Raw genomic sequence first — 15910 nt, forward strand, 5'->3', positions numbered from 1 at the left:
CAGTAGAAAGGAGACCCCCATACACAAGGGGGTTAAATCAAATCAAATTATTCTTGTCAGAGTATGATGGTTATATTATTACTACTTGAAACATGGACAACAGACTACAGTAGTATAGGGAAATACCATCTGAAAGATTGAATCTCCAAGATAAAAATATGAGACAGAAGTAAAGGAATATCTAAAGAAAGATGTAAATTATTGAAGATTACTTATTGGCTTGTTTTTTTTCCATTTATATTTTTTAAACTGCAAAGTTAACATGTTGATGGCAAGTCTACATGTAGGTATGGTAGTTGTTTCATGCATGGTGTAGACTGTCTGTGTTGTCTTGAGTTTCACAGACTGTATATATATTTGTATACAAAAGCTTTTAAGTTTTTTAATTTTAGCCATTTACATATTTTTGTCTTAATTCTTGTTATAATTTTACATTTTGTTATCTTTTTATATAGTAATATTTTGGGTATGTGGATATTTTGTAATTTCTTATCAATGCATGGGTAGATTGTAATAACTCAGTACGACAAAACACTTACATAGTCTAGCATAATCACATACAAAGGAAATGTTCAAAATTAGTATTTTATATATTTGTTTTATCTTAAGAAAAGGATTAGCTTGAATGTGGTAATTATGGTACACTAACTACAAAAAAGTAGCTTGCAAGTGTAGCCAGCAAACTATTAGACTATATATATATATATAAAATAATCATAATGTATGCTTGTACCTTTCAAGTAAACATCTATTTGAAATAAAAATATGAAAAGACTAATTTGTGTACTGTATACAGTGTTCACCCCTTCATCTGTAATGCTACATATAACAAAGTGTGTTAGGTCCAGCAACTCTCAGGAGAGGAGGTGAGGGGCCAAAAAATGTATACAGTATAGTCTCGGTTTACGCGGTCAATTAAACCCGTGGAGGTCCGCGTAAAACGAGAAACGCGTAAACGAAATAACAGAACATATGGGATTAATTGAACTAGAGACTGGGCCGACCCCCAGACTACCCTTTTTCCGACAAAATACTTACGTTGTAGTAAAAATAACATCATAATTTTATGATGGTATGCACACACAATTAATATTTAAGAGAAATATCAATATTATTAGGTTTTTTAACACTAACGAAAGTAGAAGAGATGCCTGGGCACACGGGGATGGGGGGTTGGTTCCGAGGCAGAGGGCAGATTATTGGCCCCCACCTGTATCACTATCCACCACAGAGGCTAGCAGGGCCTCCTTGTCAAACCCCTCAAAGTCCATATCCTCACTATCACTGACTTGGGCTGGCTGTGGTGGGTGAAGAACTCGGTAATGTTTTGTTGATTGGGTGACCTAGCGCGCACCCTGCCCACGCCGCTTCTCGCGTAAATGATGGAATGTACCACATAACTAATAATTGCCGGTCTGGCCCGGTGCCGCATAAATGACCAACCGCGTAAAGGAAATCCGCGTAAATCGAGACTACTGTATAGTTAAAGTACATGATGGTGCATTCTGTAAATATTGCACCCTGTTCATCTCTCCTACAAAAATAAAGCAATGTCATGGAATTGTGAATAAACCATACAAGAACAAGACGTCAAAAGTTGCTGCTAAATCACGGGTTCACACAACGAAAAGTCCAAACCATGCTATTAATAACTTAAGTTATTCAAAACTAAAACATTTAGCCAAATCAAGACAAATCAACTTTGAAAACTCTCCATATGTATTAAGTAAAACAAAATGAGAGCACTGTATATTTCGACCACAGGTTACTGTCAAAATATACAGTGATCTCATTTTTCTGTTTTAACATTAGGATTTCAGTGTTATGATTTATGTGGTACAGTACCGTAGTAAGTGTCTGTCAGACCAAAGCTATCCAAGCTAGGAGAATGGCATACATATCAGTAATTATTGACCTATTATGACCAGTACACCACACACATGATAACAAGGGACAAAGGCCAGACACACCCATATGAGTACAGGTACTGTATAGGTAAGGAGGAGCCAGGACAGACCTGCTACGACAAGTACCAATACAGTACACCAAACCCCGTGACCCCCAAGCACACGGCAACAATGGCCTGGTAATAGCATGTAACCCTGAACTCCCCAATAAAATGGGGCCTACAGCTCATACAAAGAGACACAAACAATCCACAGCCATCGGAATCACACTCGGGCCGAGTCCCAGGTCAGGAGGACGACCTCTCTCCCCAGCGCTGAGTCCCCAGCTTGCAGGGCAAAACACATGCAATTTACAGTATAATGCAACACAAAAAAATGTAGCACTCCGTGACTATACTCTGTAACCACGCACTAAGGACTGCAAGGCAGGAAGCTGCATACCCTTGACCTAAGTGTTTCTTGTACGTAAATTAAAAAAGTGTAAGGGAACCGTACGCATTATTCTAAAAATGGTCTAAACCAAACACATGCAAACAGAGAGGAACTGCTTTATGAAAAAGGCATGTCTGACAAGCCACATGATATAACATCAGAAAGAAACATCAATTAAAGTGAAGAAATTCTCTTATGGCTTCCATAATGACCAGTGATGCATGAATTATCAACATGTAACAAGAAGACTCCTTTTAAATACAGTATTGTACCTGGAATCAAAGAGTAATAAAATAAAATTTCAACCTATAATTCCTAACCTCAAAGAATATTCCAATGATCTGGTTGAATTTGTTCCCCAAGCCACTGAACAGCATATTGAAAAATTAATGTTATTGCTAAACTAGTCATCAATGTTTTCAGAATGTTAGTTCAAAACTGAATTTTTGTTCTGTCTCTTAGCTTAACCTAATGATAACAAATACCTTACATGCATATAAGGACAAATAAAAGTAGTTCAGACTTTGCATTAAACATTCATTGAGAAAATACATGTTACTGGTAAAAATATACAAGAAACTTCCTTTCATATGTTCAACAATATTCTAAGATTTTTTTGTTTTTGTGGAGAAAAATTGCACATGATTAACAACAAACAACTTTGTGGGAAGATATTCATCAAGGAATCTTAGTTGTATCTTTATTAGTTTTCAGCAAGGACATTAAGAGGAAAGTCTACCACATTACACTATTCATTAATTTACCACCAAAATGTTACACACACACACACACACACACACTGAAAAATCACTTCCGAAACACATGAAGATATCAATCTACTGTATACCCAGCAGAGAGGTTGCCAATATAGCTAGAGTCAAGTTTGTGACTGATTCAGCAATAAACAAGTGTTGTATGAAGACAATGTGCCTCACCTGCAGGACACCATGATCTTTAATCCAAATATATAAATACTGTACAGTTGTTGGTTCAGGGGTTATGGAAATAGAGCCAACTGTGATAATGTCATGACAAGAATGGTTATGATATGACATTAGCTCTTCTGAACTTCAAGCAAGTTAAAAACGACAAAAGAGTTGGCTATTTCAAGGCTCCAGATCCTAAAACAATAAACCAGAAAAGACTGGACATAATGACACAATGGTTATGTAATGTAGGAGTCAGATGGACTATTACTAATGTGTTAGTTTGTGTGAGAACAACTTCACAGAGCATGACTTCTTAGTTAACTCCCACATACAGGCATTGAGGGAGTACAGTACATGCTTGAGGTGAAAATATTAGGTGGTGGTCAAGCTTAGGGAACAGCTGTTGAGGACTTGGTGGTCTTCAGGTTAAGCTGAATTATTTAATTAAACAAATTTCAGATAAACAGGTAATCTTTGATTACCTAAGGAAGCAGCAGCCCTGCCTTACCAGCTTAGAGGACGCTTGGTAGCTTACATACTCGGTACAGTATACGGTTATGTCCAGTTCCCACTCTGTGAAAGTGAATTAGCATTCAGCATACAACTTGCTTGATGGCAAATGGTACAACATGCCATCAGGTAACCATGGCTAACCTATGAAAGTGTGGAAAATGACCATAAAATGGACACAGAAAACATATGTTCACCAAAAGCCTGAGAGTAAGAGAAATTAAAGACAACTTACAATTTATCATCCCTTAACCCCTTCATTGTGGACACACCACATATGGAGCAGTCCGCCACTGGCTGTTGATTGCAGACGTGCCATTTGTCAAATGGAAATCGATTGTGTCAAAAGTGCTGCACTGACAGTTACTTTATACAGTACTTGAAATTCAGATCAGCTGCATTGGACGATTTAAAATCTAAATATCAAGGAAGAGACAGTAAGCCAGTTTGATTTATTATGATATAAAGGTCATGGTATCCATGTAAATGTATGACGAATGTTTTTTATATTACTTTTATTACTCCGTAGGTATTTCCTATTCTATTTATAATCCATTCTGTAAACCATGAATCACCAGCTGTTCTGAGCCACTGATGTCTAGTTCATATTACTGTACCAAGGTTGTATATCATTCATGCTTCTGAGTTATTTCCAGCCAATTAAGGTACTCCTATACTTCACCTTCAGATATTCTCCTCCAAGTACTACAGTACTGTAACAAGCTAACAGAGCCATGCCTCATACAACTGAGATCATCATGTGTACTAACTAAATTCTATTTATCCTTGATAAGTTATGAGAAAAAGAAAGGTATGAATTAAAATTTACAGATAATACATATAATTTGTGCGCTATAAAGTGTGGTGAACTTTCCTTTTAAAGTATGGAATACACAAACCATACACTCCTATACTGACAGAATAACTTTATTTAATCAGGTTATGCATAATATAAAATATATCTTCCCAATAGTTGAATAATTCAGTGAAGATATGGTGAATTCCATAGCAATTCTGAGCACGTACATCTCTGCCTTTTGATCATACCAATTTTAAGCCATTGTTCTAAGGCTGAATTGACAAGAATTTCCGCCTCCTCCTTTCGAAGAAGACTTATAGCACTTTTGACACCTTCTACAGTAGATACAGATGATAAATGTTGCTTGAAGTACATTAGCAAGGAGAAAATAACAAATGCAAACACCCTAAATGCACCAGCAATCACCTTATCCATGATTTTCTCTATAGCAGTCTCAGGGAAGATGTCACAGAAGAGACTCATGCACAGGCTTACTAGGTAACTACTGTTGAAGAGCCCCAACTTTAAAAGGTGACGATGAAGAATGTCATTTTCCTTACGCAACATACCGATGGCGTCCTGTACGGCATCTGCGATGTTGTTTTCATTTTTCAAGAGTAAAGAGTAAACAGAGGAACATACAAGAAAAATATCAACTGGGTTATCAAAGAAACATGAAATCTTTTTCACAATTGTGAGGAAATGTTGACATTCCTTTTCCTTAAATTGTTCTCTTGAGTTGTAAAGAAGCTTTCCTTCTCTTATTAACCACATAACAAGGTACTGCTCAGCAACCGGAGCTTCCTGGTAACCTTTGTAGTAGTCTGGAAGACAGTGATCATTTATATCATTTCCCATGATTGCTATATAAGCATTACCCACACCTTTAAGTGTACCAAAAAGCTCCTCAAACATGAGAGTTTGTTGCTGTTGTACATAATCTTGTGACTCGGCATAGCGAGGAGATATACGCAGCAATAATTTCCACACCAAAATTCGGTATGCACCTGGAACAACTGAACGCTGGCAAAAATGAGCAAATTTCTTCTCGTCTAATGGTTGTTCCTTCAGCAAAGCTTCCACGGCTCTTTTATCTTCAATTTCACGTAATCCAACCTTTCCATAAAACTGGCTGCGGAAATTCTTCTCGTCGCCCATTTTGTACAAATGTTATCACCTCAAAATTGTGTGAATACCTGCACTTCAAGGATTACAGTATAATAATACTTCATAAGACTAGCTACTCATAAATGATTGATAATTATCATAAGAATTTCTTGATCAGTTGCTTATATAGCAGACACAGTATTGTATATTGATGAAACTGTCCAATACGCGATACTGTACTGTAGCGTACTTCATGAATCACTTAGAGGCCTTTTCCTTGCCACTTCCTTCATCAACAGCAGCTTGGCCAGTAAGGCTACTGAGGTCATCAAACTGACTGCAGAGTGTATTCAGCTGTGCTTGCATAGACAACATAACAGCTTGCTGCTGTTTTTGAAATTCCAATACTTCTACCGATACTTGATTCAGCTCAGATCTGAGGTTCTGGACATTGCGTATAAGACCTGAGGGAACCTGCAACCATAAAAATATATCAAATCTTTATGGAAACCTGCAACCATGAAGCTAAAATATTTAAATCTTTACACGACTGGATCTGAGTTTATATTAATCTAAGAACAACAAGATAAATTGAAATAATAAGAGTAAAGACACTACTCTCAATCACATCATCCTAAACACAAACACATTAATCATGTCCTATCTTGTACACTGAGTCATGGTACTGTACTAGTTCATTTCACTCACAACAAAACTGCACACCAAAGAACCATCTCTCAAAGTTAACAGATCTCTGATAAGACCAGCCAATTATAAAACAATCATACAATAAAACTGACATTTAACAATGCTGATTAACCACAAAGTTACATTATGCTTATCTGATACCATTCTTTCTTAAAAAATATTAAATCAGAAATGTCAAGTGATTGACAAATGCATAGTCCCATCATGATGGATAATATATCAGATAAAACAACACTATTATGGATTACTACTACTGTAGCTACTGATAAAGGAGTAACCCTTAAGATAACACTCAGATAATTGTGGTTATGCCAAGAATGTACAGTATCTCTAACACACCCTCCACATGCAACAGAATATGCCAAATATTTTACCAAAATGTCTACAACTTTCAACCTTGGCCGTCAGGGCCTGGGTTGTTAACACTTGTTCACCGAACCAGGCGTGAAAGTGATTACATTATTTTCATGACCAAAAGAGCATCAATGAATGACCTGCAAGATCCATCAGCTAAGACACTTTCTGACTGAGGGCCTGGCATGTTTAATGGCTGGAACCACTATCTAAATAGACAATATAATATTATTTTTGCTGCAGGTAACACTGTCTCACTGAAGTGCACCAGGTTTAAGGATTCAACACTAGTATATGATCTGGTAGATGACTCAAGGTCCAATGAGGCCATAAAACAAAGTTTTTCTGCCGGTCCTCTCACTTTCAGCCGTCCACCAACATTACCGGAGTTATTCCTGATCTTATGCAATACAGTGCATCCTCGTATAACGTCGTCCCGCTTAACGTTGTTTCGGTGCTACGTTGCTAAACATCAGAGACCCAAAATTCGTTTAACGTCCCGGGGATCCGATACTACGTCGTTTTGTGTCGTCACGGACTACTTTCTACGGCGCATCACACCGCTCTTGTCTGGCGGCGCTACGCTCTCTCGGCTCGGCGCGCTGCCCTCACTCGCGGAACGTCACAGCGCCCCCAGGCGACTCCAAGTCAGTCTCTGTTACGACTTCACATCATTCGTGTGTGCATAAGTGCTTTTGCTCTAAAACTGTACTATAACCATTCAAAATGGCTTCCAAGCGCCCATCAAGTGCTACTGATCCTAGTGCAGTGTAGAGGCAACCTAAGACCATTACCTTTGCTACGAAAATGGATGTATTAGGCTGCGTTTTGGACATAGCCTCTGTGCTTGGTCTAGCCCCCACAACGGTGAGTACTATCCGGACCAATGCTGACAAGATTAAGGTTAGTGCTGGAAGTGGTACTACTCTCAGTGCAACTAAAACAACTCGTACTAGAAGCACTGCGATCGAAAAAGTGGAAAAGATGCTGGCTATGTGGATGGAGGACCAGAATCAACACAATGCGCCTGTGAGCCTTATGGTTATCCAGCATAAGGCCAGATCCTTGTTTGATGACATAAAGGAAGAAGAGGGTGAAGGATCGAAGGAAGAGACCTTTATGGCCAGCCGAGGATGGTTTCAATATTTTAAGCGTCGGTAAACTTCCACAATATTAAGATGACTGGTGAAGCTGCCAGTTCAGATACGGTTGCTGCCGAGACATTCCCGCAAGAATTCAAACGGATTATCCAGGAAGGACGATACTCATCGAAGCAAGTCTTCAATGTGGATGAGACTGGTCTCTTTTGGAAGAGGATGCCTGAGAGGACCTACATCTCCAAGGAGAAGAGAAGAGCGCCAGGTTTTAAAACGACCGCTTGACGCTGCTGCTTGGCGTGAACGCTGCCGGCAACTTCAAGCTGAAGCCGATGTTGATTTCTCGCGCTGCTAACCCACAAGTCCTGAAAGGTTACTCTAAGGATCACCTTCCTGTCATTTACAAGGCAAACAAAAAGGCATGGATAACCGGCGCCATATTTAGCCAGAGGTTAAACGTGTACGCTGTCCCTGCAATGAAGGAATACTGTGCCAAGGAGAACCTTGACTTCAAATTCTTCTGATCATTGACAATGCTCCAGCTCATCCTCTCAATCTCGACGACTTGCATGAGTGTAAAAGTTGTATTTCTGCCTCCCAACACAACAGCACTGATGAAGCCTATAGACCAAGACGTCATCGGCGCGTTCAAGGCGTATTAATTATGCCATACCATGGCCCAGCTGCTCAAGGCTACAGATGGAGAAAAGAAACCCATGATCCGAGAATATTAGAGTGACTTCAACATTCTTCATGCACTTGACAACATTGGCAAGGCATGGGAAGAGGTTTCCGAAAGTTGCCTGATTGGTGTGTGGGGGTAGATTGTGGCCCGAGTGCGTCAACAGTTTTTCGGGATTCACGGACTTAGTCCCAGCTATGAATAGGGATATCCTCGGCTTGGCTAGACAAGCAGGCTTTGATGAGCTGGAATCAGAGGATATTGAGGACGTCCTGGCATCCCATACAGAAGAGCTCACCAAAAAAGATCTGCAAAAACTAACAGAACACAGTCCCATTGAAGATGACAACGAAGAAGAACATCAACAAACGCAAACTTCCAAGAGGATGGCAGAATCGCTCAACATGTTCCAGCAAGCAATGCAAATCCTTACAGATGACGACCCAAATAGGGAACGTAGCTCAAAGATTCAACACAGAAATGATGACAGTCTTGGTTGTTACACTGAGATCTATAAGGAGAAGAGTAGCACCAAGCAGTCAACACTGGATTCATTTGTTCATCACAGGACGGCAGAAGCAGCTTCTTCACGACAGCTGGCAGCCGGGGAGGAGCAAACAACAACAGAGGAGGAGCAAAGAGCGGCGGAGGAACCCCAGTCAGAGCAGGAGGAGGCAGCTGCAGAGTCTCAGTGACTCACCACCCTCCTCCGCTCCCGCCCTCCTCCGCTCCTGCCTCCTCCGCTTCACTACCATACCACACACTTGCTCCACCACCTCCGCCCATCGGTGAGTACCAATACAAACTTAATACAGTAATGTACTATAATATTTTATATATAAATCGCAATGATTTTCTGTATATGTAATGTTTTTCATGGGGCAAAGGGAGGCTCAGGAACGTAACTCCCGTATTTTATTTATTTCTTATGGGGAAAATTGATCCGCTTAACGTTTTTTCGTATAACTTCGCGTTTTTAGGAACGTAACCCCGACGTTAAGCGAGGACTTACCGTACATGTATTGCTGCCAGTGTCTTCACGTGGAAAAATTCAAGCTGTGTATTATTCTAGCACTTTACAGTACCTTATATTTTTTCTTTACATTAGATTTGGTGGTCATCCGACAGTTAATTTGGCACATTCTGTGTAAGGTGAAGCAAGTGTTTTTCTTACAATTACCCGTTTTAATTGTCATAATCATAGTAAATTCCTAAGGATTATGGAATTTAGTAGCACTCCAGAATAGTTGCGCCACTACCTCCACCTATATCCATTTTTACCACCATTAAAACAATAAGTGAGTAGGTAATAACTGTAAGAAAGCATAAAAGAGTTACTGTATATAAGTTGTGATAATGAGTGATTCACAGAGAAGTGTTTGAATGTTCTCTTTCACTGCTGCTCCTCAACTGTTGTTCCTTCTCCACACTCATGACGTCTAATACTGTAATGTTTAATTATACAGTACCTTTAAAATGACTCTTTTGCCGTTTCTTGACACAAGGTGAAATGCTGACAGGTCTTTTAGCACCCATTATGTACAGTATGATCTGGGGTGATTTCTGCATAAATAATTGTATACGTGCTGTAAACAACACATCTACAGTATAAGGTTCTAGTTCAGCAAAAGCAATTTGAATTTTTTCTTGTGTAATATCAAAAGATGACAAATACAGTATAGTATTTATATTTGTAATGAACCTTCAATATTTTGCAAAACACAACCATAATGTGTAATTTATGACAAGTTTACAGAGATTATATCATACAGGCATCCCCCAGGTTACGGCAACTCGGGTTACGGAATTCGCTCTTACGGATTTTGTAAATTATGACCCATATATCTGGGATATGGACAAAAAATTTGCCATTACGGAAATTGGATATAAATATTACAAGCTATTTTTTTTTTCCAATACATGTACCTGTACTATTAGAACAAAATTCACAAATTATAAAATTTCTTTCAGGTGCATTTCTTGGCAGTTACTACAAGACTGTATAGTGGGGATGCCGCGTACCCACGCCACGCCAACCCGCTCTGTTTGAACTCACGTGCGGTCTTGTGCTTTTGGTCTCACAACACTTACATACTTCTGTGTTCAGGACTGTATTACTGTTTACCCTTATTCAAGATGAGTGGAAAGAGGCCATCAAGTTCAAGTGAGAGCAGTGGAGCTAAAAGATCCAGTAAAGGAATTGTGTTGGGCATTAAGCTTGACGTTTTACGGAGGTTTCATGCGGGAGAAAAACTTAGCCAGATTGTAAAAACATTAGGCCTTGCTACAGTGTGCACAATACGTGATAATAGAGACAAAATTAGGTCAAGTGCTCATTTGGCTACTCCTTTAACTGCCCATACATTGTTTTTTCATAGAAGTGATGTGATGCTTAATATGGAAAGACTCTTGAATTTGTTGATTGAAGATCAAACAAATCGGAATGTGCCGCTAAGCACGATAATCATTCAGGAAAAAAGCAAAAAGTTTGTATGAGGATTTGCAGAAAGAACAATGTGCAAGTTCTGATGCAAAACCTTTTCAGAGTGCATCAACAACTTTAAAGGTTTTCCCCAAGCAGAAACCATTAATAAAGTTCAGCAAGACATTGTGACACTTGTAAATAATGTAAGCTTTGAAGAAGTCATACAAGATGACGTGGTTGAGTCCCATAGAGAAGATCTGTCTAATGAGGATCTGATGCTGGTGGAACAGTTGCAGGAGAAGAGGAGGATATAGAAGTTCCAGAGGAAGCTTTGCAAATCTTTGCTACTAACGATCCCAATTGTGAACGCAACCTCAAAGTTTCAAGAGAAATGCAGAATAGCCTCAACTGCTACAGGGAGTTGTACAAGGACAAAATGTGCCATAAATGCCAAACAGCTTTGGACAAGTTTCTGGTCCCAAGAACAAGACCTGTAGCAGATGAAGCAAATGATGATGGTTTACAGGGCGAGGCAGGAGCCAGTAGTGACCCTCCGTCTCCCTCCCAGTAACTCCGATTGCACCACCTTACCTCACCACCTCACCTAACGCAGCACTCAACATTGTTTGTGAAGTGTTTTGTATATTTATGAACATATTGTATCATAAAATAATCAATGTAAGTGTTAAAAATAAATTCTTTTCATTCATATATGTGCTTGTATTACGTCTTTTTGACGAAAAAATTACCTTGGGAACGCATCTCCAATTATATAATGGAAGTCTATGGGGGAAATTGGCGTCAAGTCACGGACAAATTTTCAAGAACACATACCTTACATAACCCGGGGGATGTCTGCACTACACTCTATTACATTTTCAAAATACCCAAAACTACCATTTTCAGATTTAAACTAACAATCTTTGTCACTGATTGGCTGGCTATCACTAGCCAGCACCTACACAGATTACAGATGATTCACCATACCCCAAGTTCCACTACTCCATCACTCATCTTGAGTCCAAACAACTGCAGTCCAGTAGCAGTCGTTAAGACTCAAGGTGAGTTATAATTTGTTAAATTCTGCTTTGAAACGATGTAATTAGTGTTGACATGAGGAAAATTGGTGTCATAGGAAGTTTTTAGTGTACATTTAGAGGCTGCAGTCCTGTGCCCTATATTTCCTATTGAGATACCTAGAAGGATATAACGCAATTCAATATTATGTGACAATTCTCAGTCCCACTCTTGCATTATATGGAAAGTCTACTGCATATGTATTACTTTATATCTTGACAGTAAGGATTACAAAGAAGGAGTGAAAACAGATACTGTAGTAACCAGCCAATGCTGGACTTGAAAAATTGTGTCCAGAAAATGATAAACGGTTTTATCGTGGATGACATCAAACAACTAGCCAAATTGGAGCACATGCCTTATGTCTGGTGGAGAGGCATTTTGTTGAATTTGTCAAGGGACACAGAATATGCTATGCATATGACCACACAACCAGGAGGCAGGAAAGGCAACAGCGAACAATATACGAATGTTGACAGAGCAGTGTCCCTCTCCGAGTGTATGTAGTAACGTAGTGTGTAAGTTGTGTCCATAAGAAAAAGACACAAAACCCGACTGTGAGTGTGGTGCTCCCGTGTGGTGGAGGTGCAACAGATACACTACACATCCAATAATTTGCTTGTATGCTTTGCCATAATTATATATCAATGCATTAAAAAGTTATTTTCACTTGAATATTAATGTTATATATATATATATATATATATATATATATATATATATATATATATATATATATATATATATATATATATATATATATATATATATATATATAAACAGCATGATATAAGAACCACTGGTGAATTTAAGGAAAAATATAATACATAGAAGAGGAGATACACATGGTTTCATTATGCATTTGTCATTATGGACTGAGGTACAGTACACCCTGCACCAGAACACATGTTATTATGCAACACACTCACTACGAGGTTACCGGTACCTGTGTCCAGACGAGGACCACACAATCATGATCACGTGTGACTATTTATTTATAATTTAAATATGAGTACCAATTTATTTAAAATTTTCTAAAACCTGCCACACCGGGTGGTAGGCCTAGTAATTATACTGCTGCTGTGAAATACTGGTTAAAAATGGTGAAAACTGACAGTAAAATAATTTGAGTAGCTTATACCATAAGATAATACACTAACCTGTGAATTACTTCTTTGTGCAGAAGCTAAAGCAGTGTACTCTTGGTCAACCTTACAAGACAGTGTTGCCAGCTCACTTTCTGCCTTACCAAACTGAAATAAAAAATATAAAATCCTATGTAAATGAAGAACCAAGTAATTGTATGAGTACTGATTGTAAATTTTTATCTAGACGACTTAGTTGTTTGTTAAGACATTCACATTCACGATAGAACAGAAACCAAGCACAAAATATTCAAAGTTTGTTTATCCACGAGTCTAAAAATATTATTAACCTGATCATTCCAAGAGAAAACCATTTTAAATACATAGTTTCTAACTTTGTTGTCAACTGTCAGGTAACCAACACAGACAGTACCGCTTAAAAGAAAAGCAATTTGCCAATTTACATGTCTAACTAGGATATGAGAGTACTGTAATGTGGGTTATAGCTGCCACATCTAATTTTGGAAGATCTCTCATGTTTTACTCATCTGATAACACCAAAACAGTATGCTAACCAAAGAAACTAAGTTGAAGCATTCTAGCAGTCATTAGCAAGCTTTTTATTGCAGTTTATGAAGTTTGTAATATATTATTCTTTATGTCTCAAATATCACTTCAAACAATCAAACACTTATGAGTATTTATGCATCTATTTATCCATCTATTAACCTCACATGACCGTCATTAATCCATGTGCAATAGGGACAAATTCTGTAAGTAATCTTTGTTTGACATTGGAGGCTACTCTTAAATACTTGCCTGAAGTTACCAGCAGGATACAGGTAAGAAGAATGGTAGGAGAACTAAACCCCCACGACACATACACTCACATATACTGTAAATACACAGTACAATAACTTCAGTTGCAACCAAATGAAAATGCTTTAAAACTTGTAATGCTGACATAAACAACAAGTACAGAACAGCACATCTTAATAATAATTATACTACACACACACATTTAAGTGGTGCTCCTGTTGTAAACCTTTACTCTGGTGGACATTTTACAGTACAGTAAAATATTATATTTGTTGCATTTTCACATGTTCAATTTTACTCTTATTTCCCCCACAAATTTGCAATGGGGATAACCTTTTTTTTTTGTGGAAATACAAAAAAAAAGAAGTGTTTTTTTCAACTTACGAGTTGAGAAGTTTTTGTCAGCGAGGAAAGTTATCGACTGAAGTTGATATCGTCCCAGCCCCTCTGAACTCCCGATCATGCTCCGCACCAGCCACTCTGTGACTTCATTGCATGGCAACATGACTAAGGTTAAGTTAGGTTAGGTAAGGTTATGATTTGTTGCTTTTCAACGGAAAACGGCCGTAGTAATATTAAAAAAATAAATAAAATTACTTTGTGATTCTCAACTTGGAAGTTGAAAAAAATCTTTTTGCCATTTCTGCAAAAAATAAAACAAAAAACTATCACCCTTGCATCAAGCATCAAACATTGAGCAAAATGAGACCAAAACTATCAGCCAAACTAACAGCAGTCAAGATCCAAATAACGACCAAAACAAGTTTTCTTCTACAGAAAATTTAGTCGTACTCTCACGCCAACAAAAAAAAGAGTTAAATTACACCATGCTGCTTGAAGATATTTGCTTTCATAGGAACCAGATATCAAAGTATGTTTTTTCTGCCTAATATGCCAGGGGGTCCAGGGGACAGAGTACCCCACCAAGGAGGTTAGGTAGGTTTCTTTGGTTAGGCTCAGGTTATGTTAGGTTCTGTGCCTTCTTGTTTCCATTTTCGTGTTTAGGATCATTCAAATAGTATCTCCAGAAATTTTGGTTCAATTCCATAACATATTTCTACTGCAATTAAATTAGGCTACGAAGAGGCAATATCAAATAATTATTCACCTTAAACTTCTCACACAAGTCTCCTGATAAAGTATTTCTTTGCTTAGACTACAATGGTATTTAAGTATATGCTCTAAGTAGGTGAAAAGGATAAAAGTAAAGTAAAAGTAAAGATGCGGTTGTGGCAAATAATGAAACGCCTAATACACCATTTTTTTACCTGTTAAGACACGTTTCTACTTACAAGAATCTCAAGTTTCTCAACAGCTGGTTCCATATTATTCGACAGGTCCTGATGATGCTCAATTTATAAAAGATTTGTGATAATAAAGGTAATTTATCACCTGAGGCAGCAAGGAGAGTCGTCAGGGCGGAGTTGCTTGTTGACATGCAGTGAGTCAAATGTGTATTGTAAATAATTTGTTAATAAAACCAATTTTGTGTATCTATTTAAATATTTACACATATTGTACGTATAAAAAAAATATCAGTAAGTCTAGCAAACATAATTTATCTCCCATTTCAACTTATTCAATAATCTCGTATATGCCTACATTCAGCCAAATATTAAGCAAAACAGAACATGTCTTTAATAAATTTAAATAATCTATGTTTATCTGACATCACATTATATTAATATTCAAATGTCCAAGTTTCTGAGTAAAATACGAGAGGAAACACTATATACTGTAAAAAAAAATCTGTGTTTAATATTGTAGAATGTAGAGTACAATAACCTGTACTGCACACGTTGTAATATAATGACTATTGACACGGCAGCTTTGTTAGATACTGTACACAGGAACTGATAACGTTTACGGGATAATTCTGAAATGTAGGGCATTTACCTGAGCAGCCCATAAATACCATGGTACAGGGCTCGTCACTCAACACAAACTCGGGTTAGAAGAGTCTTGTGGCAGGTAGTCCA

General features: G+C 38.0%; 2 protein-coding genes across 10 annotated transcripts in view; both read right to left on the reverse strand.

The window, feature by feature from the left end:
* The window catches only part of LOC121856846, a 94890-nt gene extending 79517 nt beyond the window's left edge, over window positions 1-15373 (reverse strand). For 8 of the 9 annotated variants that reach the window (XM_042352603.1, XM_042352599.1, XM_042352601.1 and 5 more), the window contains exons 1-2: window positions 15224-15371; window positions 13188-13280 (exon numbers count right to left, since the gene is read on the reverse strand). The gene's annotated coding sequence lies outside the window, so the exon portion shown is untranslated. Of the gene's footprint in view, window positions 1-13187; window positions 13281-15223 lie in introns of all 9 variants that reach the window. The other variant, XM_042352592.1, reaches the window with a different exon arrangement.
* Window positions 4761-5735, reverse strand: LOC121856844 (TBC1 domain family member 7-like). The gene has a single exon (XM_042352588.1). It carries the CDS (start codon window positions 5733-5735, stop codon window positions 4761-4763), a length of 975 nt encoding a protein of 324 aa, XP_042208522.1.
* Window positions 15374-15910: the final 537 nt, after the last annotated feature.

The sequence above is a fragment of the Homarus americanus genome, unplaced genomic scaffold (genome assembly GCF_018991925.1).
Source record: "Homarus americanus isolate GMGI-L3 unplaced genomic scaffold, GMGI_Hamer_2.0 scaffold22846, whole genome shotgun sequence".
Taxonomy (NCBI): Eukaryota; Metazoa; Arthropoda; class Malacostraca; order Decapoda; family Nephropidae; genus Homarus; species Homarus americanus.

Bases quoted from the DNA above. Each gene is read 5' to 3' on its own strand.
- LOC121856844 (XM_042352588.1), bottom strand. From the start codon at position 5,735: ATGGGCGACGAGAAGAATTTCCGCAGCCAGTTTTATGGAAAGGTTGGA.